Raw genomic sequence first — 26,691 nt, 5'->3', positions numbered from 1 at the left:
AACCTGTTGTCTGCAAACCTAATCCGACCAATGCCTCCTCCAAGTGTGTGCTGAAAGCAGATCATAAATTTAATTGCAATTCTGAGCACCTGTGTTCAAACATTCTCCTAGCAGTTTCCTGTGTCCAGTAGATCTGAGGTGGTGCTGAAAAGGCTTTGGGCAGCGGCCTTAGGAAGGGGAAGCGGCCGGTAATGAAATGGGTAATGGTTGTTAGGTTTTCCTGTTTGTCCTGTGGGAGGAGAAGTGAGGAAAATAAATGTCCACGTTGGAGAAGGTAGACCAGGAAGTTTTATCCAAAACCTTTGGGAAGTTGCAAAAGGTGGCTCCTGGATAACTATCAATTTGAATGTTGCCATCATAATGGGCAGTTATACAACTCTAACTAAGAATCTCCCAGAACCCAGATCGGTTAGGGTTAGGGCAACAAGTCACTCTTATTTCTCTTTTTTATACAGAAATGATATCTGGCCTGATGATCCAATATGAAGTTAACCCTGCTATTGAAAAAGAGATATTGTGAAAATGAGAATAAGGGAGTAGACACGAAGTGAACTAATAATTAAAGCTGCAAACAGCATTGAGTGGGCCCTTGCACTTCTGTGCACCTCAGGGGCGCTTGCTGAAGGCCGGTTAAGTGAACCTCAGTCAGTCACTTAACAGCTTCATTATTACTTTTGAATTATGACTAATTGGCAGTCATTCAAAATATTGATAGGCAGAGCCTCACATTAGTACTGTTGCATAACTCATTACATTCAGCAACACATGAGGGCAACCATCATGCTCATGGCCCATCTGGAAACAACAGCTTATATTAAATCAGCCTTTTGCTGCCCTTCTGTTGGCCTATGCTTCCATCATTAATAACTAACTAACTCTCACTGCTGCAAGAGTCTAAACAGAGCCATAAAAAACGTAATAATGCTGTAGTCACCACAAGTGAATATTTTACTGCAAAATCAAATGTTTTGGTCTGTGAACACTTTACTGATTTGTATCAGTATCCACGTATTTGCAACTTGCCAAATATGTTAATTAAATTTCCTCATAGATAATAGATGATAGAAAACATAATCCGGTCACAATTATGTGTCTCTGTTGTAGTTTTGCTGTATAGAAACATCATTTTTAGGCGACAGAGTTGTCTTGGAAGCTATTAAAGCCCACCTGCTCAGATGGCAGTTGGATACACCAAGGCTCATACATTCGTTTGGAATCAAACATGCACATTGCATCACCCATATATACATTTATTATTATTTTTTTCTTTCATAAAGGTCAATTACTTTCTTTCATGAAGGTCAATTGATTACTGCCAGTTTTTGCAGGAGTCTTTCTTCTGTGTTGTGACCTATGAGACCATCATAAATACTGCTAGATATTGGTGATCTTGTGATTATTCCTCATTGATTTTTAATTTGTATTTAATGTAAAAAATTTAATATTCAGCCACTTGTTCGTGCCATTAAAGCTTATTATTTGATAAGACAGAGAGACTGTAGAGCATTATGTAACTGTGATCCACAACAGGTTGAACCAGCTGTTTCAGAATGTACACAGCAGACTGAGCTCTTCAAATAAAAACTTGAAACTCATGTTTGTACCTTCTATACTTGTGAGGGACCTACATAATCTGTATCTTAAACTTGAATTCCACCTTAACCCTAAAACCAAGTCTTAACCCCAATCATCTCTTTGTGAATAGTGAGGAATGGCCAAAATGTCTTCAGGCTCAAAGTCAAAAAACTGGTTCTCATAGTACAAGAGCACACATACACAGACATGAGCTAACATGTCCACAAGCCTGCAACAAGAAAGTTAACATGAAAGATTTACATGTTGGCTGGTATAACTGCTGGGTCGATCCACTGATGCCTCTTAAATGATCTAATGAAAAGGTATGTCACTGAGGTATTGTTTGAGATATGCGTTTTAATATCTTTACAGTGCACATGGTCAGAAACCAACAAGCAGTTCTTTGATGGAGTCCAGCCCTACCTGTCTGTGTGCTTGTTGTAATTTGGATAAAAATTATATTATATATTACATTATATTTTGGAAAAATAGTAGTATAATCTGAAAAAGGTGAAACTAGATTTTGACATAAAGCCTCTTTACAAGACAGATTAGCAGATTTAGGTAATAATACATAAGTGATAAGTGATTTATACTATATTATCTTTGTTTATACTATACTATAAAAAGGTGCAAATTCCATGATACATTTGCAATTTATTCAATCATGTACACTCAACTGTCACACAATGAATCTGTGACTGCGACCCTGTGGGTCTGTCTACATAGGAACAAAAAAAAGTGTTGATGACAAACGCACTTTAACAGAATCCAAAGTTTATTTATTGGGGCTCAAACAATTAAACACTGTAACTACTATACTTGCCAATAATGGGACACTGAATTTCCTTCCAATCCCCAGAATTTTCCAGTTTGCTGCTTTAAAGACATTTTCATGAGGCAACCTTCCTGTAACTCAGTGAGTAGCAATAGCGGAGAAGGACCAACACAAAAATGTCAGCTATAAAGTAATTTTAGCTGGGCAAAACCCCTGCGTGAGGTGACTTTATCAAGGCTGTGTTGTTTTTTTAAATGGAAAACCAAAGCTTTACATTTTTTTTACAGTCAATTAAGGTTATTTTTCACTATACTTTTGTCTGTTTTAGGGCTCCAAGAAAAAAATCATCTGTGGAAAATGGTCCTGATTGAAAACACCAAACATTTAAAAATGACGAATCGTAATCTCCAACCTTGAAATACATTTAACAATACTGTACATTTACCTTGTAGAACATCAAATTATGGTAAACTTCAGACCAGAATAATTTACAAACAAATACACACCAGTTTGATCCTTAAGTATTTCATTATTCACTTCAAATCCAGAATGGTTAATTGTTGTTGATCATTTTCGACATTTCTCCATCAGTATTTTAAGACTGTCGATCATCCTTCTGGACATCCACTGGTTTCATTTGATTTGTGTGAAAATCATGTAAGGTTTGTTTTTGTGTTTTTGTGAAAGACAGATAATATGCAAACACGGAAAGGATCATCCAAATTTGGGCATTACTTGTGTAACTGTGACACAGGAGATTGTGACAATAACATGACTGTGCGCATAAAGGGGGTGGAAAAAATAGCAAAAACACGACAACAAAACGCAATTTTATATAGCACCATGAAATTAAGTAAGAGTTTATTTCAACATAGCTCTTATTTTAGTGGGTTGACTATTGTTTCTATCAGTGCTAATCAAATTGTACTCACCACGTTAAAGGAAATCTTTTGGAATTTTGGGAAATGCACATATTTGCATTAGATGAGAGGATTGACACCACTCTCAAATCTGTATGGTAAGTATGAAGCTACACCCAGCTTCATGGTTAGCTTAGCTTAGCATAAAGACTAGAAAATGGGGGAAACAGCTACCGTGGCTCTGTCCAAAGGTAACAAAATCAGCCTACTAGCACTTCTTAGGCTCCACTTGATGTTATAGCTCAGATTTGAAGAAGTTGCACTTCTTTTTGTGATGTCATCATCAACATGTCAGGTAGTGAGTACAAAGTTATTACCGATAGAAATGACAGACAAAACTTACAAAATGAGGCATATTGAAAAAAAAGAAAACACAATCACCCTATAAATTGCTCACCACCTTAAAACACCTATTGCAGAGTTACTATTTTATTGTATTTATTTATTTATTTTGTATGGTAAGTTTCCATTCGCAAGTTAATTTTCATAAAAATGAACTATCCCTAAAGGAGGGAAGAAAATCTATCTAAAAACTATTGAATGATTTGGGAACAATATAAAGAAAGGTCAAATGTGTGCAAAATGTGAGTTAAAAGCTTGCTGACTGGCTTTTAACCAGGTCTCAGCTTCAGAGTGAAACTGGAGCTCACGTTGCATTGCAGCTCATAATCTTCCACCTATTGCTCCTTTTCTCTCTCTCACAACAATCAAGCCGAAAACCCATCTGCTCTGCAAAGTGCTGACAAATCGTCTCTTGCTTTAAGCTATCATACTTATTAGATCCAGCACTCTTAATGATACTGTCTCGTTTTTGGCATTTATAGCTAGTGAAACTGAAAGTTCAGTCATAAACACTAGTGCTCCCTTTTGTTCCTGTTATCTGGACTGAGCAGCGAGCAGACTTTCAGCTGCAGTTAAAACCTGAGGATCAGAACAATGTGAAGTTTTTTGCATCCACAGTGACATAAATGATGTAAACTTTGAAGAGAAGCTTAATGAATGAATGGTGATATGTCATTACTAGAGGGGCAGTTTTGAAGTTACTATAGCTGGTAAGCTAACTGGCAACATGCTAGTTAACTAGACTCCAATGTAACTGCTGAATTTAAACCATGCCTGTTTTGCATGGCAATTCTTAAAAGGCCTCTTAAGATTAGATGCAAAACAGTTAATACAATATCTTACTCCATGGACTTGACTTTCTGGTTCTCTTTGCAGTTTCAAGACAGTTGGCAGTTTAATTTGTCTCTGTGAGCAAATACACCAATTGTGGCAATGAAACTGAAATTAATTTTGGTCGAAAATTTTATACTGTAAATGCGGACTGGGCCTTTATTCTAGAAGTTTCCTTGTAAGGAGAAGTTACAAAAATAGATAGTTATAATAATAGAAGTTAGTGGGGCTAACAACAGCTATGGTTAACATATTAAGTCTGTTGAATTCTGACAACATTTTATCACAAAACTAAATACAATTTTAACCTGTATTTTATTTGGTTTGTTGGCATATTACAGTAATAAACTTTACCACTAGCTACACAAATGGCCACTGAAATGTTGTTTGAATGAGAAGTGGTATCTGTGGCACTGCAATTACTTGCCTTTTATGACTTAGGCAAGCCAGCCAGGAAAGACGCCAGTGTCAATGATCAGCATATGGTGTGAGGAGTATCTGACAGTGGAAACTTTGCCATTTTTGATCTTGTTTATGTTGTGGTTAGATCCATATCCAACTTAATACATCATCTGAGGTTTTTAAACTGAGGAGTCAGACTGATGTCCATGAAACCGACGCAGTGATTTGTGTTTGAGGAACGCAGCGATTGATGATGACCTTTTAACCCTTGCTGTACCTACAGTGGTCAATGGCCTCTCTCCCGAAGAAGTTGAGGAAAGATGATGCAGTCGACGGCGGCGGTGTTGCTGCTGCTGTTTTTGTTGCTCCCAGCTGGCATCTACTCTCCTGACTCCTCCCACAGCAGTCTGTGCTGTTCCTCCAAGAAGTTGGAAGATGTCCAGTGGTGTGTTGCAGCTCAGGTATTGCCAGGCCCTTTTCCCAGCTGTATCCCTCAGCCTCACGTCAGCATTGAACTTGTTAACCAGCAAACGCATTATGTTCTTGTTGCCATGGATGGCGGCAATGTGGAGAGGTGTGTGGCCACATGTTGACCTGGCATTTATGTCAAACATCAAACCAGCCTTTTGAACTCCATACCTGAAACCGCAGCCAGAGAGTAGATCAGTGCCCGGTCACATAATGTTTCTCATATATTAAGTTTTTCCAGAATATTTGACAACAGTTCATCTTGGCTAAATCTGTGGCAGCTCTTTTTTCACCTACATCAGTATGTTGGTCCCTTGGTGAGAGTGAACTATCTCACCAGCCATTGACTGGAAAGTCATTAGGCACAGACATTCATAGTCTCCAGAGGATGAATTTGTTGGTGCTGATTTTACCTCTTGTACCCCAAGCTGGTCTATATTTCCATAAGGCCAACACATGATAGACATGATACCTCTAAAATTAATGACTCAAACTATAGCCGTCAGTCTCAGCTATATGTTGAAATTAATGCTAATGCAAGATGCTAAAAGTTTAAAAGTGGGTCACTGTTTCGGGAGTATAAATGTTAGTCTTTACCAGGTATGAATAAATATTTGTGGAGGAGAGGATCATCGCTGTAATTTCTCCAATTCTTCTACTGTATGTCCCTTGCCTTACAGATATAAACAAATTAAAGTGCTTCTTGGTACAAAGTCTTAGGTGACTTTACTACAACATGTTTGCTAACGAGCAATAAACTCCACTTCAGTATTAGACTGAGACAAATGTAGGGCTGAGTCTGTCAAGCTCAAGTTTGAGATGCCCTAAAATGGCTACCATACAGAGAATAAACCTTTTTCATTTACAATATGACAATGTTAGACAGCACAAACAGCACATTGTTGATTTACCTATTCTTAGAGCCATAGCAGCAGTTGAGGTATAAATGTAAAGTTTATCCTGAGGGTGGCATTAAAATAAATAAAACAGTTGCTGCATACCATAAGGTGTTGAGGACTCTGTGGTCACCGTGTTTAGCGATCCAGTGCAGCACAGTGAAGCCGGAGATAAAGTCTTGTTTATTGAGCAGCGACGAATCCTCTCTGAACAACGAGTAGATGTCAGGCCAGGCACCTGCTGCCCCCTTCACCAGCCAGGCGTGCTCCCTGAGCTCTAGAGGAACCAACTGATGGCAGGAAAAAAGATCCAATTTATTAAATTCCCTCCATGGAGTCAATTAAATGTTATATTGTCTTATCATACTAAAAGTTCACTGTGAAAGAAAAAAATCTGTCTATGACAACATACACCTGAGTAAAAAACTCAATAGCAATAGCAGCTATTTCCACAGGACAGAAGGGCTCACTGATTGACAGTTTTACACATAAATTCTCTTCGTGAATTGTTTTTAAATGGAAAGTGGGACCTTACCAGCCAAATTACTACCAAGGAGTGCACGGTAGGTTTGAATGGGACATTTAAAAATAAAAACTGTTCTGTCAATAAGTCTCACCTGCCTACTGGGGCCATCATAATGAGCGGTAGAGGAGGTGGCGGCAGCAGAGGGGCTCCTCCACCTTCTTTTCTGCTCCACCCCCTCAACCAGGTCAGCAAAGCTGTGGCCGCAAGGCGGCGTGGAACATGACGACAGGGACGAGGATGAGAGGTTGTAGCGAAGGCTGAGTGAGGAGGAGATCAGGTGGAGGCGGTTCAGTCGGGCCGCCTCACTTACTCCTCTTCCCCTTACGTCCTCCTGGAGGAGCTGGTCCAGGTCAGCCCCTAGGCTGCGGCACATCCTGTTCCTCAACTGGCTGCTGAGCCGCTTGGTAACAGCTAGGCGCTGCCGCAGCAGTGGTGAAGAGGTGGAGCCCTCGCTCGACTCTGCCTCCTCACAGTCATCATAGAGATCACCTGTGGGGTGAAGTAGAGGGTTCAGTATGCTTTCTCCAGGCTACAAACATACTATGTGTCATCTGTCAAAAAGCCCTTTCTTTTGGAACCACAGTTTGTGAACTATTGAACTACCGTATTCCTGCGCACCCTCGCAACTACAGCATGCTCTGTATTACTCTGCAGATCAGCTGTTTGAGTCAGATAGAGCTAAGCGTAGTTGCTTTGCAGAGAGACGAGTCACTCAAAACTAGACAGATGATAGATACTTTATTTATCCCCTAGGGGACATTCATGTGGCCATTAGCTCATTGTTGATAATAATAATAATAATAATAATAATAATAATAATAATAATAATAATAATAAACAATACAGTTAATAATAAATAAACAATAATAATTAGATTAGTCCACTTCCTTTGGCTGAGGAGCTGTATAGCCTGGTGGCAGTGGGAACAAATGATCTCCTGAACCTCTTTGTTCTGCAGCACAGTGAGTTGAGACCGTTGCTTCTGTAGGTGCTTCTCTGTCCTGCCAGAATGTTGTGGAGAAGATGGTTGGTATTATCTAAGATGGCCTCCATCTTACATCGCATGCATCTCTCCACAGCAGTCCTGAGTGAGTCCAGACTCCTGCCAAGCACAGACCCAGCCTTTTTGACCAGCTTGTCCAGTGTCTTTGTGTTCATGTCGGACATGCTGCCGCCCCAGCAGACTACAGCATTAAACCACTGGCCACCACTGACTGATGAAAACATGTGCAGCATTTCACTGCCAACGTCAAAGGATCTGAGCTTCCTGAGGAAAAGAGATGGCTCTGCCCCTTCCAGTAGATGGCATCCGTGACCATCTCCTTGGTCTTGGAGGTGTTCAGAAGGAAGTTCTTGTCAATCCATTCACTGAAGGCCATAGTCAGTTCCCTGTACTCCTCTTCCTGCCCATTCCTGATATGCGTAACAATAGCTGTGTCTTCTGAGTATTTCTGGATGTGACAGGACTCAGAGTTGTATTTAAAGGGTGACACAAAGGGTATACAGGGTGAACAGGAACGGAGCCAGAACAGACCCCTGTGGAGCCCAAGTGCTGCTCATGACTGTCCCTGAGACACAGTTACCCAGCCTTACATACTGTGGTCATCTTGTCAGGTAATCCACAATCCAAGACGTGAAGCAGTGATCCATCCCCATCCCTTCCAGCTTGTCTTTAAGAATGGGGGTTTGGATGGTGTTAAATGCGCTTGAGAAATCGTAGAACATAATCCTTATGTAACTACTTGGCTCATCCAAGTAAGCAAGGGCCCGGTGGAGCATGTTAAGGACGGCATCATCCACTCCAATATATTCTTTGTAGGCGAACTGTAGTGGGTCTAGATCATGTTCATGTTCATGGCCTCAGAAAGTGGAGAAGCAGCCGCTCCAGGGTTTTCATGATGTGTGATGTGAGGGTCTGTAGTCATTTATCTCAGCCGGTTCTAGAGCACATACCTGGCCTGGCATCAGTCACAAGCCATTACGGAAATTCATTGTAAGGACATGCAGGGTTACGGACCCACAATTGACACTTTGTTACTCTTCCCACCATCAAACTATCAAATTGATCGGAAACAGTGACAAAGGACCCTTCTCTCAACAGTCCATGCCAGGCATGCCAGAGAGACACAGAACCAGACCAAAGGTCAAAGGGTCAGCTCCAGAGGATTAACAAATGGACACCAGGCAACTGGAGAATATAGGCAAAATCTCCAGTTTGTTAAAATAAGACTGTCTATTGATATTTGATTGTTCCTTATATAGACTGAGGTGTGAATCCTGGCCTCTCTGTGCCATGCATGAACACACGCACGCACGCACGCACGCGCACACACACACACACACACACACACACACACACACACCAACCTCTTCCTCTGTCCCTCTCTAGATAAGAGTCATAAACTACAACTACAACTAATTCCAATCCTGGGTAGTGACCAGCAGAACTCTCTTCACGGACACAGATCTGAGGAAGAATAAATAATTAAATATCTAACTGTTCTGTAACTCATGAGATGTTTCTATGTAATAGTTTAATCCCAAACTTCTATCCTATAGAATGTTTGAAATGTAACATGTAGACTTTAAGACAATGTCCTTCATGTGACCATACTGTCAGCATCCTTCACACAAGGTATCACACACTACAGGACATCCAGAATGTCCGTATTATTATTATTACAGTCAAAGAAGTGCTATGTAATCCACATTTGTAGACTATTCAGTTAACCACTTGTATTAAGATTAATTCCAGGTTTGAAGGATGTAATATGAAATCCACACTTGTATTACTCCTGTCTGTCATTATTGGTGCCATTAGGTTTATATGTTATGTCATTTAATGTTTTATGGTCATGGTGGAAGACGGATGTGCGAGTTTATAGGTAAACTTTAAAATTAAACTATTCAAAAGTTCCGTGGAAAATTACTCTCTCCTCCAAGTTAAAACAAAGTAGAAGACTGAAATGCGCGCCAGCCCTTAAGGGATAAAACAATTGCTAGAAGCTGAAAAAATCTTGCTCAATCGCTCTGTAGCTATGTAGTTCCAAACTCTTAGCCAAGGCTCTTAGCCATTTTTGCACTTTATCGTTTTGTCCGTGTCCTTTATTCTTTCTTTGCCACGTGCACCAAGTAACATTATTTTGTCTACACGCGTGATCTTTTATTTTTATAAGCCAAGTCAAGACCAACTGAACCAAAACAACAGAAGTACCTCAGAGTAATTTTGCTGCTTTTAATTATTATCAAGTATTCCTTTTTGAAGCTTTTTGACAACTTTAGAGTCATCTGGTGAACACCAGTCTCCTCTAAAGTTATCCAGCCAAAGTGAAGTGCATTAGAGTTTATTTTGCATCAACCCGCAAGAGATGCCAGCAGATAACACATCTGACCACGACCGCCTGCAGAGAAACCTACCAGAAATCAAGAGTGCCCGAGACAGAAAGTCTCCTGGCAAACTCCACCAGAGCTGAATCGCTGAGACACCAGTAGAAACCATGATAACTGAACACGGCCTCCAGGAGAATCCACTTAGATCCTGCGTCTCCAGGGTTACTACGGCAACCACAGCCACCTGGGTTCCAGCCAAGGGTCCTCAGCAACAGCGCAACTCACTTTATGCCGGTCTTAACACTCTGCTCATGACTGGGTTGATGTTGAAATATATTAATATTTAATCATCAAATGATACTCAGACATAGTATCATTAGCTGTATAGCCATAATGTATAGCCATAACATATTCTCTCCCACCATTGCCAACTCATCACTAAGCTCATTTCATTATTATTTTTATGTTTATGATTATTACACCTTGCATTTACTCTTTAGATAGTAGTTTAGTTAAAAACTCCTTTATTTACACCCAGCTGTTGTCCTGTTGTATTCTTTTCACGTAGAGACTGGAGATCCATAAAATCGAGAAGTCATGGCTTCTGATATGAGATTGATAAATTTATCAATCAGTAAATTCTAAATTATGGCGTTAACGCTACACGGTTGTCCTACCGTTTACCGGAACAAGACATGATGTTTTCTACAGGACCGGGACCCTCCCTGTTTGAAGGCTTAAGTTAAAGATCGTCTGGAGAGGCTCAGCCAGCTGGGCTGCACAGCCTCGGACACACACCATTCGGGCCTGTTGCCTTTCCAGGATGTAGCTTCTTGACCTCCACCCTCAACTCTTCTGCTGTAAAGGACAGCAGACTTGTTCCCAGTGTGGAGGGAGTTGCAGCTGCAGTGTCAGGTTGTGGAGGAGATGCCGTAGGAGAAGCTGCAGCTGAAGCAGTGGGAAAGAGAACAAGTGAGGCTATGTCAAACCAGTTGTAGAACAGGTTGAACCCATTGGCCTTGTCCACATCACCTGATGTTGCTGGCTGTTGTCTTTATAGCACACCTCTCTGGTGTTGTGCTGCAGCTTCCTCTCTATTTTCTTTTTGTAGTCCTCCTTTGCCTGCTTGCTCTCCTCTTCAGCTCATGTTGCACACACCTGAGCTTTTCCCTTTCTCCATCCCTCAAGGCCTCCTTTTTCTGGTTGAGGAGGGTCTTGATGTTACTTGTGATCCATGATTTGTTGTTTGGAAAGCAGTGTACAGTCCTTGCTGGTATTACTGTGTCCATACAGAAGTTAATATAGTCTGTGGTACATTCAACCATTCTATCAAGGTCAGGGTCCTTGCTTTTATCATTTTCCTGTGACTCCAACAGGACATTCCAATCTGTGAACTCAAAACAGTCTTTTAGACACTCACTGGCCTCCGGGGTCCAGTTCCTGAATGAGCGGATGGTTGCAGCCTGCCTCAGTACACAGGGCTTGTAGGAAGGCTGAAGAAAAACCAGATTATGATCTGATCTGCTAAGTGGTGTTAGATCTGAAGCAGTGTAGGCCTCCTTTACATTTGTATACAACAGATCCAGTGTCTTATTTTCCCTTGTGGGACAGTCAACATACTGAGTGAAGCCAGTCAGATGAGAGGTGAGAGTGACATAGTTAAAATCCCCCAATATTGCAATGAATGCATCAGGGTGCTGGGTTTGTACTCTCGCAACAGTCTTGTGAATGACATCACACGCAACTGCAAGCTCTGCTTGTGGTTGAATGTAAACAACAATGGCAACGATGTGTGAGAACTCCCTCAGTACATAGTACAGTCTAAGACCAACTGCCAACAGTTCAATATCCCAACAGCAGATCTTCTCCTTCACTGTGATGTGACCGGGGTTGCACCATCTATTGTTCACAAGCAGAACCAGTCCTCCACCTTTATTCTTCCCACTTGCTCCGGTGTCTCTGTCCGCTTGTACTGCAGTGAAGCTGCGTAAATCCACACAATGGTCAGGAGTGTTATCATTTAACCAGGTCTCCGTGAAACACATGAGACTACACTCACAATATGCTCACTGGTTCTTCACAAGTGCCTCCAGTTCATCACACTTGTTAGCCAGGGAGTTGACATTTCCCATAAGGATCGTTGGTAGAAAAGACTTATATCTCCATATCCTACCCATCTATATTACGGCTTCTTCAGCTCAGCCGGTATGGGATGTTTAACTCCATATCTGGTACACTTTAAAGCCAGGAGTTCTTCCTTTGTGTACATTATTTTCACCATCTTCAGACGAAACAACGATGTAGAATAAAAAACATCAATCAACAAAAAAATATACTAATATACATATAATATACAAATACATTGCAAAAAAACTACGAGCTACGCAAACTTTCTGCCACTTGCCAGCGCATCATTTCAATTTACAATGATGCAGACCTGGAGGGCAGCAGCAGAAGCTGCCCCCATCCATCCACGTTTTTTTGTCAACTTCTTGTAGATGTCCTTGGCACGGAAATCTTCGCCTCATCCCCCAAGTTAAACCGAGCACACCGGAGCCTTGCAACCAAACCTGTTTCGGGAGGGAGGCCACGACTTGTCATCCTGCGCTTCCACCACTTCCAAGTTAAAGACCAGGCGATCTGCGAGGCTTGCAAGTGGGGTGATTTGACCTACAAAGGCCATGCGATCCGCTTTTATGACAGCTACATACATACAACTACAGCCCTGACGTGTTGAAGCAGAGCGCCGAATACAGAGACCCCATGGCTGAGCTGTATAGGTGCGGGTACAAGCCAGCTCTGCTCTTCCCAGCCAAGCTGCACATCACCCTACCTAATGGGGACAGGACTTGGCTCCTGTCTGCTTCGGAGGCTGTCAAGTTTGTCCAGGACTTGGACACAGATCTGTCAGCAAGTTAACTGACACACTATCCTTTTATTGTTAGTGCAGTGCCATTCATTGTTTTCTTTTTATCTACTTAAATTTTTTTTATTACCATGCCTCTCCTCTTAATGGGCTATTTACCATACGGACACTAACAGCATCTTAATTGTGCTTTTCTCACAGTCAGTATTTCTTATTGGATTTATTAGACTATTAATCTCCTATTAATATCCTTTATTTTGAAGGGAGATTATTTGCCACTGTTTTATAGTAGTCATTTCCCAGACTACTAGTTATGTATTTTTATACTATTTGTGAATTTGTGAGTATCCGAAGTGGAGGGAGCATATATGTATGTATTTAGGCACCTATTTTCTGTAAGATCAACATAGTCTTTTCAGGCATATTTCCAACAGGTTACTACAATAAAGAATTCAATGATTTTAAAAAGGAAAAAAAACGTGTATAGCCAGACGCATTTCATTTGAGGTATTTAAAAAGGTTCAACTTTTGTTCGTAGGTATATCAGAGTGATCTTAAGTGCTCTTTTGCAGCAACTGGGCTTGGGTTTGAGTTAAGGGGAGGGATGGGAGGGGGGTGGATTATATGTTTAATGTTTTCTCAGTTAGGGGTTTCCATTTAGTTCTTTTTTTCATGTTTTCTATTCTATCCACCAGCATGCTACTTCTTTACTCAACAAACTCCACTCAGTCATGTCCCTCTCTCTATGTACTGCTAGACAACAGACAGGGGGTGCCCAGTGATAGGGTTAGAAGTGTGCAGGAATGCCACCTGCTCAGGTCCCTAAGTATCATTATATGTTAAGTTCTTACACTTCAGCAGCACCAACAGGTGCTTTAAGATTTACTAGTTGGAATGTCAAAGGCCTGAATTCACCTGTAAAACGTAAAAAAGTTGTCTGAGGATCTCAATATGGACATAGAGACTGAGGCCCGGCAATCAGTTTTGAAACATGTCGACGTCATCAATCTGTGCCCATCACAGCGTTTTACCATGCAAAGTCACTGGTCTCAAAGCAAACTAGTTTGCATCCTTTTCTGGCACTGATCCAAATTGTGATAAATGTCACCTAGGACCAGCTATTCTTTCTCACATGTTTTGGATGTGTCCCACTCTAACTCTGCATTGGACATCTCTGTTTGACTCACTCTCATCCATCACATCTGTTAATATTCATCCTTCACCCCTAGTTGGCTTGTTTGGTGTTCTAACCACTGACTATTCATTGCCATCTCACTTTGTTGAACTTGTAGCTTTCTCACACTGCTGGCGAGGCATGTTATTCTGATGCACTGGAAGAGTCCTCGTGTCCCCTCTCATACTCATTGGATAAAAGGATACCCTACATTTTGTGAAATTAGAAAAAAAATTAAACACTCTCTTCGTGGCTCTAATGTTAAATTCTCTCAAATCTGGCTGCCCTTCTTAGAACACGTCAGGTCCCTCCAATTGGATGCTGTCCCCATTGGCTGACAGTAAACACCCTGTCCTGTACTGATATAACTGCACTTCGTGGCCACCTCCTGTTTTCCTCATGCTGGTAATATATAGTTTGTCTGTTTTGTTTTCTTTTTGGGATGTATTTTTGTACTTTTTTCTGTTTTATTTATTTAATTATTATTATTTATTTATTTTTCTCTTTCTTGTGGTTGTATTATTGCAATCCTCTTGTCGTTACTTCCTATGCCATTTTACCTCATTTTACAGTTTTTTCATTTCATTTATTCAGTTATACATGTGGGGATTTGTATACTATATTACTGTATTTGTGTTTATTGTGTTGAAAATTCTATAAATAAATCATATACAAAGAGCTAAGCGTAGTTGCACTTGTGTGTAGGAATACGGTAGTTCAACGGTTGAAAAAATGTAGCACATCGTTCAGCTTGTGTGCCAGTGCTCCAGCTGCCTCTCCAAACTGGCAGCACGCTAATCCGACTCTACTGCAGGTAATACCACTGACTATGCCCCACTTCAAATAACTTTATTGAGAGCGATGATGAACTGTAGGTAAATGTGAATAACAGTGTACACTTCTCTTTAAAAGGCATTTATGGTGTCTCACACAGTTGGACACACAAAAGAAAGAGGTAGTTGGGTGAAGAATGATGAAGAGTACTTAACAGAGAAGTTCAAACACTGTCTATTTTAACTTTTCTTGCTTCCCTTTGTAACAACAGACTACACAGCAGCTGTACAATCAATGTAACGGGCATGTTGCAAAAGATTAAAAATATCAGAAGTTCTTTACTTTTCATATACTGTATGTAGTAGTTATCTCATGTTGCAACATGCTAATGCTGTCAGCAATGTCTGCTGTATTTACTAACATAGCTCTAAAATGTTATGCTAACATTGGGAATGACATGCTTAATGCTATATTTTGTGTTAATGTGTCATGTTAGTGTGTCAGCAACTGATGACATGGCTGTAGCCCATCAGATTGAATTGCCATTCATTTGATTATTCATCTGTGTTCATGTGAATAGTTTTCTCTTGGAGAGAAAATTAATAATTAATAATAAATAATAATGAACTAACAATCACTTATCAAATTGTTGATCAATCAGCTAGTAGTTTGAGCACAACTGTTAATAGCTCATATTTTGAGGCAAAAAATTCTGATTGCGTAATGGAGATAGTGGGTTTATGTAAAAATCTTCATTTTTTGTCTCCCCTCTTATGACCTGTCAGATGTCATATCCAACAGCTTATGACTAACAGCTCCTTCACTATATAAAAGATCATTAGAAAAAACTTTGACCTGTAGAGAGGTGCCATGGTAACACTCGAACTGTAGGGTCCTGGTTGTTGTTGAGATGGGCATTGGAGTGGTACTGAAGAGTGAGATCCTGGTCGTCATGGAGACGGAGATGGCCTGCTGGCCCTTGGGCTCGCTGGAGTACTTTCTGGATTTGAGCCATGTGCCCAGTCTCACCTGTTGACACATAACAATTAATACTATTTCTAGTCCATTTCTGCTCTCTACAACAGCAACAAAACAATGTACATACAGCTTATGAAAGCCTTTTTATTTGTTGTTCTTCAGTGGAAAAAACTCAAACTTTCTTAATAGTGGACGTAAAAGCTCAAATATAAGGGAAGGACCTTGAAAGCATTTATCGCAAAAATCCTGTTGTGTCCTGGTTGTGCAAAAATATAAGCCTTTTTACTACACGGTAAGATTAATACAGCAAAAAAACATCTCTTTTGGTGTCTGAGCCACATGGTTCATATATTTATATATATCATTTTTAACATCAGTACTTTTTGATATTGTCTTACTGAAATAATTCTTTACTGATCAAAACCAGCCAAATACCAAAATATTTTAGACAGTGTTTTATTCAAATTTCTTGCAACATTGTGTTATGTACATGTTACCTTTAACATTGACAAAGTCTGGCTTCAACAGCTGGTGACTGTAGATTTTAGCAAATACTACTCACACTAGAGTAAATTGTGTACCTGTTTGGACTAGGGCTGTACAGTTGATCAAAATATAATCAAAATCTCTATATCCAAATCCTAGGAACTGCAATTTTTTTTGATAAAGGTAAAATGTGTCACAACATTGTTGTGGTGTTAGCACCATGGGCCACATGGTGCCACAGAGACGCCCCGACCTACAAATCATATTCTCAAGACATAAAGGAACATGTTTGTTTGGTACAAGTCCAACAAAAATCACATAATTTTTATATTTTTTTCAGTGAAAATGGAATGAAAAAATTATCATTAATTTTTTACTTTTTTTGCATATTGTGCCGCCATAGTTTGGACTATTTACAGCAGTGGATTCATACAGGGCGGTAAGACAGAATATGTAATATTGATACACAGACTGTTGCCATACCTGCTTTGTCCTGTAGATCCTCGTAGCTGCTGTTCCATCCTGATCCTCTGGAGGAGCCAGACAGTGGCCATTCGCTGCTGGAGAAGCTAACATGAGATGCGGGGGAGAGGACACTGCTGTGGCTAGATGACAGCCCCGACCTTTGGCTTTGATGAAGCCCCGGCCTTGGTTCGAGCTGAACATCTGAGGCCTGTGAGTATTGGCAGTCCAGGTAGATATTGTGGTGAGGCGAAGCCTCTTTAGCTCGGCCTGGAGATGATGTGTAGCGCACTGCCTCTGAAGGCTGGTTGGGTCTGATAGATGTCGACTCCTCCAATACAGACATGTGTTCCAGCATTGTCCCCATCCATTGTCCTTTCAGCCCTATCCCTGACTGAAAGCTCCAACCCAGGTCACGAGGGGACAGCACTTCCACATCCTGGATGTAAATCTCCGGGAGATTCCTTTCTGATAAAGAGGAGGAGGAAGAGGAGACAACTGAGGGAGGTACAGGTGTGTCTATGATGCATGGCAAGGAGGTGGAGATGGCCCTCCCTGTGTCTCCTAGAGGAGCACTCGGAGGCCACATTCCTCCTGCTGAACCCTGCCTCACTGTGACCTCATCCTCTTCCTCCTCATCTTCATCATAAGAAACAGCTGATTTGTAGCTCTGCCTGTGTCTGAAGCGGCGTGGAGCAACCTGAGTATGAAGAGGAGGCTCTTGATGAAGACCTCCTTCAGCGTTCAGACAGGCTTCCCTCCCTCTGAGGCTTTGAGGGACTGGGACCTGTTGGCTGGCTTCTCCATGATGTCTGACTGCAGACACCACCGGTATGATCCCAGGAAGCAGGCCAAAGCCCACCCTTTGCTTTGCCACCTTAGTGCACTGATTTGGAATAGGAGGCTCATCCAGTTCTGTTTTCACAGAGATCTGTACAAATGTGCTGTTTACCTGTTGCTGTTTCAGGTTCAAATTCGTTTCGACGTTGTTGTTGTTGCTGTTGTTGTTGAGTATGATTCCAGCCGCAGGTAGGATTGTTTTCTTTGAGGTTTCTCCCGGCGGGGCGGGTGTTGTCGCCTCCATAAGTTGTGGTTTCAGTCCAGGCTTCTCAATGCACATAGCCGGGCTCAGGTTGGTGCTCTCCGGGGAGGGCTCAGTGTTCCTCCCGCCGGGGAATCGTGGCGGCCCGGAAGAGCCCCCTCCACCGTCGCCCGGGATGTGTCTTCTGAATTTCTTCCTGAGAACGACGTAAGAGATGCCGTCCTGCTGTCTGACAGTCGCCACAGAGTTGACGAACTTCTTGAAGAGCTCCCGGTTTCGATCCTGGTCTGCATGATTCCGTATGAAGTTTCTGAAGTGCAGAAGCAGATCCGAGTTTTTCACCGAGCTCCCGCTGCTCTGAAGGAAATGTAACACTGCGTCCTGAGTGAAATCTGTAGCCATTCTGTTCTCAATGTATCTGCTTTCTGCCTCTCTCTCCCTCCCTGCTAGTTTCAAAGGTCGGTTTTTTTCTCAGACAGAAATGAAGCTCCGCCCACCTCAGGTGTTTAACCCCAGACCAACCTGCTGCATTCCTGCAGGTAACCCGGATGTTTCTGTGAAAAGTCAAAGGCCCAATTCCAATTTGGCCCCTACACACTCCCCCTACCCACTCTCACCCCGTTTTCGCGTTCGTGTGAAGGGTCCACCACATTGAGTGTAGTTCCAAACTAATGACCCTTAAATGGGGTTATAAAACCAGATCAGGTCTGATCCAACATAATTTTTTTTGTATACAAACAGCAATCAATAAAAATGAACAAATTAAAGTCCCAAAGCCACAATTGAATGTAAATGTTTTGGCATCGTCAAGGTAACATGATATAAGTGCTGTCCCATTCCTCTTTATACCATTTTGAGCCCTTGCAGCCTCTCACGCAATCACTCACCAGGTGACGTCAATTAAAGGTGTAACGTGTAAGATCGTGCTACTTGATCCACCTCCATGGGTGGCAGCATTTCACCTCTTCCCCTCTCCAGTTAATCATGTTGTTGTTTTCCCCATGTTCTTTATAATTTATTATTGATATGTGCATTTATTGTTGATAGTTAAAATTGTTGAGAGAAAACAAATTATGAGTACATGTTATACAAACAGTGTGGTTTTATTTACCTATAAAAATATGAAGGCAAGGGGATACTGCATGTCAGACTACAGCAGCATGAAGAAGGGGATGATGACATCATCACAAAGGCAGAATCAGAAAATAAGGTTTATTGCCAGGTAGGTTTTTAATTACAACAACGAAAAAAACTGTACAAAAGTGTTGAAAAAACTGCTGAACAGGATGTGCAAAAGATCTAAACAATATCTCTTATGTGCAGGAACAATACTCCAAGGTGTTAATGTGGTTGTTGATGATTGATGAGGCAAGAGGCAGAAGAAAAGGCAGGTGCTGGTACATCACTGGGATGACTGGACTGGAATTCTGGTCCTGATACAGACAAACGTGATAGGACAATTAGTTTAGATCATACATGTTCTTCATATTCAAACATGTTAGGACACATCCAGCTGGTTAAAACAGCCACAGGAATAAGCTAAATTCTACTAAATCGCTAAAACGTCTGTCAACATCATCAAGTAAATAATGATGGCAGACTAGACACTACACTAACTCACAGCATTTAGTGTTATAAAGTGGTATTACAACACGGCCCAGGACACGGCTATTTGGTTAGCATGCTCATTTTAGTAGATATCTCTGAAATACAATAGATGGAGGTCTTGGTCATGACACCATCACTGTGGCTCCTTCACATACTATTGATAGTGTTAGTTAATTTTTTTGAACATTTTAACAAACTAAAATTCTGGCCAGATCCGGCCATATCTTACACATTACACCTTTAAGTCTGTGAGGGTTCAGGGTCTAGGATTTAGGGGGGGCATTGGGATTGGGCCAAACCACACTCCCAGACGAATGTAGCATCGTTTTGAGTCTGGGATGGATGAAATGCCACAAACCTACAAATGACAGTTCCATGTGTTGCATGAAGTCATAAATTACCTCAAAGATATTTTACTATTTTCACACACATATGACGAAATTAGAGGTTACATTGTATTTTGGAATGAACCTGGCGCTGTGTACCTGAGAAAACAGTTTTTTTATTTTTATTTTACTTGATATTTGAAAATTAAACTGGAAAAAATAAGGTTATAATTAGAATAAGACGGCAAACGAAAACATGTTGACAAAGAAGCATGGAGGTGATTTTTCTTTCACAAGCTCACTATGCCATGAATGTGATGAGGGCCATGTCATTGCCCACACACCTACCTGTATAAAATGATCTTTTAGATAAATATTGATTTAATTCCAATATTTTTCTGAAATATTTTGGGTAACAATGACTTTCCAGTTTCCATCAGAGAAAGATGAGTGCATCCCAAAGCTTCCCAGTGTAAACCTTCCCCTATCTATCTATCTATCTATCTATCTATCTATCTATCTATCTATCTATCTATCTATCTATCTATCTATCTATCTAAAGTCAAGTTGAATTAACCTGAAATTTACAAAATTTACATATTTACATTAAGTTAACAAGAAAAGATTAGTTCATACCACAACTTTCCTTTGTCATGTTTTACAGTGTATAGGTTCATGACTATAAGTGACTACTTTCACATTACACAACATCCTGCAGTTGAATGGATCAGGCTACACAATATCAGCCTGATTATGTCGGAGTCCAACAGGCATCAGGAAAAATTTGCTTTGCTTTTTATCCTGTGTAACAACTTGAAGTGAATACAAAGTCTGAAAGCATTTACAAAATACATTTATTTTTCAAAAGTCAGGAGCTGTTTTACAATCATCCTTCTTTCAAAGCAAACATTGAATTTAATTCAACATAAACCAAGACATGTTTGAGATATTCAGTTGTGCCTCTTAAAATAACAAGAATAATACAATATCAATAACGAAAATCTGTGTTTAAATGAAGACATAAGGCTGTTTGTGTGCTGTTATGTTTGGAGAATATTTAAAAGGTGCTCTTAAAGAGTGAAAACAGGTAAAAAAAAAAAACCCTCTACTGATCAATACTTAATCTGTTTGAGAAGCTGTTAATAACATAATAAATATTTACCCCAGAACATATATTCTTTATGGCACCTGCTACATGGCAAAACTGTTTTATAAAACATGTGACATGTGTATAAACCTGATCTTTCATTGGCAGTTGAAAGACTTGAGTGAGTAGAATGTGTTCTTTAGAAAACTGTGGGAGCCCAGAGAGGACAACAGTGCGCTATCAAATAAGGGCAATGACAAGAAATTCTAAATAAGACATGACGTCACAAAATTATTGTTGTTGAATGCTGTGTAATATTTTATCGTTTTTGACAATTGAATGTTGCACCTTTTGTCCTTTTCCTATCTACTGCACTTCATCTGACCGCATATTTGCAAAATGTATTATTTAGACACAAATAAATACTTCACCTTGGTGGAAACAATGATTTTTGTTAATGTTAACTTTTCATGACCACAAAAAATACTGCAATTAATAATCCATGAGTAGGACAATTTAAATAACAATGAAGTGGCACTGTCATTGTTAATGCTTCTGAGCCTGTGAAAACAGGTGTATAACGTCTTCTGTAGCTTTAGAGGAGAAAATAACACTGATGATGTCATATACCCTATTCCCACCTAAATTAGCGGGTACAAGCATGTAAACCCGGTAATAAAAGCCGATTGACACCTTTTCCACTGCCAGTCGAGTTTGTCTTTCTGTTCGGACTTTACGCACACAACTGCAAGGAGCGACGTCATCACATGCATTTACAGAGCACACTCAGACGCAGGGGAAGAACAGTGAGCTGCTATATAGCTGTGTAAACTGTTAAAACAGATCTGTCACATTTCATCCATGGGTTGGGGCTCCTGTAAATGTGTCAAAGCTTCTGTGTGAGAAGCTTCTATCGGTGATTGTGTGTTTTTAAAACTTATTTTGCTCACTCTTTCATCACCGTGCAGTGTAGCCGCAGTGTTTGTGGTTTAACAGCATCGTGCTCGACAGGTGACAGATCTGTCTACAGTCTGTGCTCTGAAAGACGTTACAGCAGGAAAAAGGGTGAAAATTAGCGGGTTTACCCGGTTGTTGTGTTTACATCAATGCCAATCGGAGCCGATAAATACCTGTGTCTACTGCAGTCATGTTACCCGGGTGTGAATGACAATTGAACCTTTTTTCATTACCGACAAAAGCCCAATGTTAGCGGGTCTTAGCGAGTTTTTTGACCGATGGAAAACGGGCTAAAGTGATGTCATCAGGCTTATCTCTGAGCTTGACACAGACTGACATCAGTAACTGAAACGGCGACTGGCAGAGCAGACAAAGTGCTAATAATTTGACTGACTCAAACCTTCAGGCAGAGATTAAATGAAGAATTTCAAGTTCTATTATTTTCTGAAACAGATATGATATGCAGAATTTTATAAAAGGAGTGTTGAACTCCTCTCAGTGTTACAATGTGCAACTGAGACATTTAACCACACACGGAACACCTGGCCGGTTTATTCGTTTAATTATGTGATCAGCAGTATATTTATCAGTAATTTTAATGATTGATTAGTTGTTTACATTATTTACCAATCATAATATTTGCTGGTTCCATCTTCTCAAGTTTGAGTACAGGCTTATTGTCTGTGTTTCATGTAATCAAAATTAAAAAAGAATTATAATAAAAATAAATATTTTTAGGTTTGGTAAATGTTCTATTTCTGTTATTAATGAAAGTAATTGTTCAGCATGTTACAAGAGCCACAACTGCAATACTGAACAACAGGAACATAAAATAATCAGTTTTTGGACCAACAAGCATTAAAATGCAAAATTAAACTCTGAAAATATTTCCAATTTAGGTATTGAAAAATTCCTTTTTTGGAACATCCAATGTTCAATCACAGGAAACTTTTGAAGAGGAATAACAGAACAATGTTTATGATTCAGTGTAAATTCAGCTTCAAACAGTAGTCAAAAGGCTAAAATTGCTACAAGCTCCAGATATACAGACAGTAGTGCAGTAGTAGTGTTACAATATGATGTGACAGTGATCATAACAGTTTTCTTAAAATGGTTCCCTGGATCTGTGCATAGAATTGTTAGTGGCAGTCTCCCTCCAATTTTGGTGTTAATCAATTTTTGTAAATTGACTGTACATGTGCGAAAGCTGAGCAGTTCTGGTGAAAATCACTGAATAGTTTTCTCAAGATGACAATATTTTACAGATGATAGTATTTTGTCTATGAGAGATGACAACTGAATGTTTTAAATTCCTGAAAGCACCGTAAGGGTTGTTCAAAGACAAATCCAGTGTGTCTAGGACTTTTTTACAAAGCATTTCTACTATTAACTCTGGTTTCCTTCTAACCTACTTTTAAACCGTCTTCTGTGGAGGATTCCCCGGACCTGGTGCTACCTTGGTGGGTGGCCCTTGATAATATTTAATGTGGGGTACTTCTAATTTATCTGGCAAAATGAACATAATTTGAAGCTGATTTTTCTTGGCTTTACTGCAAGGAATATTTAAACACTGAAAGCAAATATATCATGTATTTTGAACAAAAGAGTTGGAAATTCCTGGTAGGTACCTGTAACACTAGAATTGTCCTATAAAGCTTTGACAATTAACCTTCTTGGGAACTTCCAACGTGACAAACAAAAAAAAATCACCTTTCAGAGCAGAGGATAATTAGAAACATCTGCAGCAGCTGGTTTGAGTCCTCACTGCGCTGATTGTTGATGTTGAGGTGAATAAAGGTGTAATATACAGTCAGGTGTGAGTACAACGAGGCACATTAGAGGCTTTTGTTCTTCATGTATGAATCCTGCATAGTTGTTTCAGTGTGGACAGAACCCAATTTAGGCTCTTCCTTCATGTAATACATCTTCAGCTTAGAGCATCACTCAAGCTTAGAGAGCATTTTTAGGGAGCCAAGCATCTTTTCTTCATTTCCCATCTTTCACTGCGACCTGTAGCAGTGGCATGTCCATGACATCACAGTGATGTCACAGTGGTGGACCTGACTGAGGGGACAGGACCTGGCATCACAGATTGTTGAAGCAGTGGTGGAAATGGAGAAGAGCAGGGCACAGGGGTTGGCAATAAGAACGGATAGGATCTCGACCAACCATGAGCCTCTACCAGCTTGGCTGGCAGGCTTTCTGCCAACCGTGTCAGCTGCTCCTCCCCCTGCCGTATAAGGTCTTCCAAGTGCCGTCTGCGAATCAGAAAGGAGGGTTTGGTGCTGACGAACTGGCGGTAGTCCTGGAGCTGTGGTTCAGTGAGGTGGCCAGACAGGATGGCATGGACCACCCGCTGCCTCTTGTCCAAGTTCTCCTTCAGCTCCCAGGCATCTTCAGTTTGACAGAGGAGCAGACAGCGTTTGTGATGGAGGGAGTCCTGAGGAGGAGGAGAAAGCCCATAAAGTGGCTAAAGCAAAACTTCAGTGAGTTCACAGCAAACCATCAAGACTGTGATTAATTTATCATTTCAGTGCGAGAGTGGGACGGATCAACAAAGATATAGTAAACATTAACAGACTCATGTCATTATCTTTGATTTGAGGAGGTCTTTGATATCAGTTCTGTGCAGGCAGATGTAAAGATGGATAGTGTTGTGCATGAACGCCGTTCATTGAACGCATTCATGCACAACAATGAATTTAGTGTAGGCTGAACTGAACGAATCAGTTTACAAATGATGAACACACGTTTTATGACAGTTTTAGCTCACGTTTTACGACAGTTTTACGGCCGTATAACATCTCCACAGACACGGCCCAGCTTGGCTGGTCTTAGCAGTCCAGCTTTTGTTCAGTTTGTTTGAGCATTTGAAGCAGTTATTTGAACAAAAAGTGAAGACTCAGACGGATTATATTTATATATGGATTTTAAAAGTAACTAATGTCTGTGATTCTTCAGTGGTATACAATAATTCATTTAGTTTGGGAGTGGCAATGATTTGGGGCTGGTGATGGGTGGGTAGAAGGAGGTTCTAAAAAGAATAGTGGCCTTTATTTAAAAAAAAAAAAAAAAACAGAACAAGTGAACGTGAAGTAGTTCATTTTTGGAACTGTGAACTTAGTTAAAAATTTAAAAAAATTAACTATGAATGTCAACTAGTTTATTTTCATCTATGAAACTGAACTGTAAACGTTCTTTTTAAGTGTGAAGTGGCACAACACTGCAGATTGATTGGGAGATAAACAGACAGGTAAAAAGATACACAGATTAAGTCATATATGTGGTGAATGGTGTCCTGTCTCACCCTCTCCTCTGCTGTGTCTTCCTGTGTCAGCTCCTCTCTTTCCAGAGCGAGCAGAGATCTGTCAATCCTCGACAGCCGGCTGCACAGAGACAGCAGCAGGTTTACAATTTTCTCCAGATCTCCTGCAAACACAACCAGGTCAACAACCAGACACAACCAGGTCAACAATATAACACCAAAGCTTCATGGAAGCTGCAGTTGTTGAGTATTAATCAAACATATCAATAAAACATTAATTCTTTTAACAGTGGCAGTCAGATGTTGTACCGATGAACATGCTGTACTTGTCCCTCTCATTGGTTTTGAGGCGTTCCTGTACCAATGTTTCGATGGCTGCCCCCAGCGCCTGGTGATGCCTTTGCTCCTCACACAATACCTCCTTCTCCTGCTGCAGAGCGTCCACACTATTCCTCAGAGCCTCACACAGCTCCACCTGGTAGACAGGGAAGGAAACACAGAAATACTCAGGAGTTTCACTTGTTACCGCTGTAATGGAATGGAAGGGCAGAGCATGAGTTATTGACCACATTGCTTTTCTGAAAGTATTATTTTACGGGCCGAATGTGAGACTACTCCCAAAGGCCCTTTTCTCTCTTTCTCATTCTTTTGCCTGTGCCTCTCCATCATTTTTGTGTGCTGCTATGGCTTTTGTATTCAATAATAATTATAACTAGAAAATTCCAGGGAAATTTTGAGTGCCACGGGGGCTACTGCCGGGATGAGTACACGATTTATTTCCAGTGTTCAAAAGTCACCCTGATCATATTCTGGTTTTGAGAAATGTCTTGATATAAAAGACTCTGATATAAAACAATGTCACATCCCTCCATCATGTATTATGTGGGAAATATCTCATATTCTGTGTTGGTCTTTTTAATAAAACAAGAGGCAACATGTCTTCAAACTGGCATTTAAAAGGTTAAAATCCAGTCCAAAACTAATAAACATTTGATAGGTTTGAGCAGAACTGAAGTGGTTTAAGAGATTTATGCAAAAAAAGCAGAAAGAAATATTGATATATGATGATTTTATAGCATTTTCTTTGTGTGTCCTTTTTTGGATGCGAGGAACCCCAATGGGTACAAAATGTGTTACCAGTGTATAATAGACCTGTAACAGTAACTGACATTAGATTTTAAAAATATGTAAAAAAAATAATTTCTTGCAGAAATCCATACCTTCAGCTGTAACACAGCCAAAATGATCAGCAAATCAAAAAAGAAAAGTGAAGAAAATGTCCAAAAAAGGACAGAGGGACCCCTGAGGGTTAATAAATCCCATGAACCGCTATTTAAATTACCACTATTATGTTTTTTTCTGTGCTAAATTTAACATTACTGGGGAGGAGAGCAACGCGACTAGAAGTGACAGCGAGAGAGGGCTAGTAGCTTCTCCTCTCCTCTGTCTCAGCGGAGACCGTCACAACTTCATTCACTCTTTTAACAAAACAAAAAAAAAAGCAACGAAGGAAGCAGTAAATGGTCTTACATATTTAAGACCTAACTAAATGTAATTTAAGACCTAACATGCGGCTAATGTAAAGCTAGCAGAGCTTG

The 26,691-nt window shown here is 40.4% G+C and overlaps 2 protein-coding genes across 7 annotated transcripts in view; both read right to left on the bottom strand.

Moving 5' to 3' along the window:
• Positions 1-1,914: 1,914 nt before the first annotated feature.
• sowahb (sosondowah ankyrin repeat domain family member B) lies at positions 1,915-18,307 on the bottom strand. The gene is made up of 5 exons (XM_023409701.2): positions 16,830-18,307; positions 15,738-15,911; positions 6,830-7,227; positions 6,318-6,502; positions 1,915-5,487 (listed from the first exon to the last, which is right to left on the bottom strand). Exons 1-5 carry the CDS (start codon positions 18,250-18,252, stop codon positions 5,028-5,030), a joined length of 2,640 nt encoding a protein of 879 aa, XP_023265469.1. The 5' UTR covers positions 18,253-18,307; the 3' UTR covers positions 1,915-5,027.
• Positions 18,308-20,621: 2,314 nt separating this feature from the next.
• Positions 20,622-26,691, bottom strand: part of shroom3 (shroom family member 3) — an 80,986-nt gene continuing 74,916 nt past the window's right edge. For 5 of the 6 annotated variants that reach the window (XM_023409709.2, XM_087174983.1, XM_087174982.1 and 2 more), the window contains 3 exons: positions 25,403-25,568; positions 25,136-25,257; positions 20,622-24,268 (listed from right to left, as the gene is read on the bottom strand). In XM_023409709.2, the coding sequence (XP_023265477.1) occupies positions 23,864-24,268; positions 25,136-25,257; positions 25,403-25,568 (693 nt within the window). In that variant the 3' untranslated portion in view covers positions 20,622-23,863. The remainder of the gene's footprint in view (positions 24,269-25,135; positions 25,258-25,402; positions 25,569-26,691) is intronic. The other variant, XM_023409710.2, reaches the window with a different exon arrangement.

Source organism: Seriola lalandi, unplaced genomic scaffold (assembly GCF_002814215.2).
Source record: "Seriola lalandi dorsalis isolate HSWRI2012SDOR001 ecotype SW California unplaced genomic scaffold, Sedor1 jcf7180002054404, whole genome shotgun sequence".
In the NCBI taxonomy this organism is placed as follows: domain Eukaryota; kingdom Metazoa; phylum Chordata; class Actinopteri; order Carangiformes; family Carangidae; genus Seriola; species Seriola lalandi.
The sequence above is the reverse complement of the archived record's forward strand: the minus strand, read 5'-3'. Positions and strand labels throughout refer to the sequence as shown.

Excerpts from the sequence above, each read along its gene's own strand:
- sowahb (XM_023409701.2), bottom strand. The coding sequence starts at position 18,252 with ATGGCTACAGATTTCACTCAGGACGCAGTGTTACATTTCCTTCAGAGC. Across the intron at positions 15,912-16,829 it reads GGATCTACAGGACAAAGCAG|GTGAGACTGGGCACATGGCT; the intron begins GTATGGCAACAG and ends ATGTGTCAACAG. Across the intron at positions 6,503-6,829 it reads ATGATGGCCCCAGTAGGCAG|TTGGTTCCTCTAGAGCTCAG; the intron begins GTGAGACTTATT and ends TCCTGCCATCAG.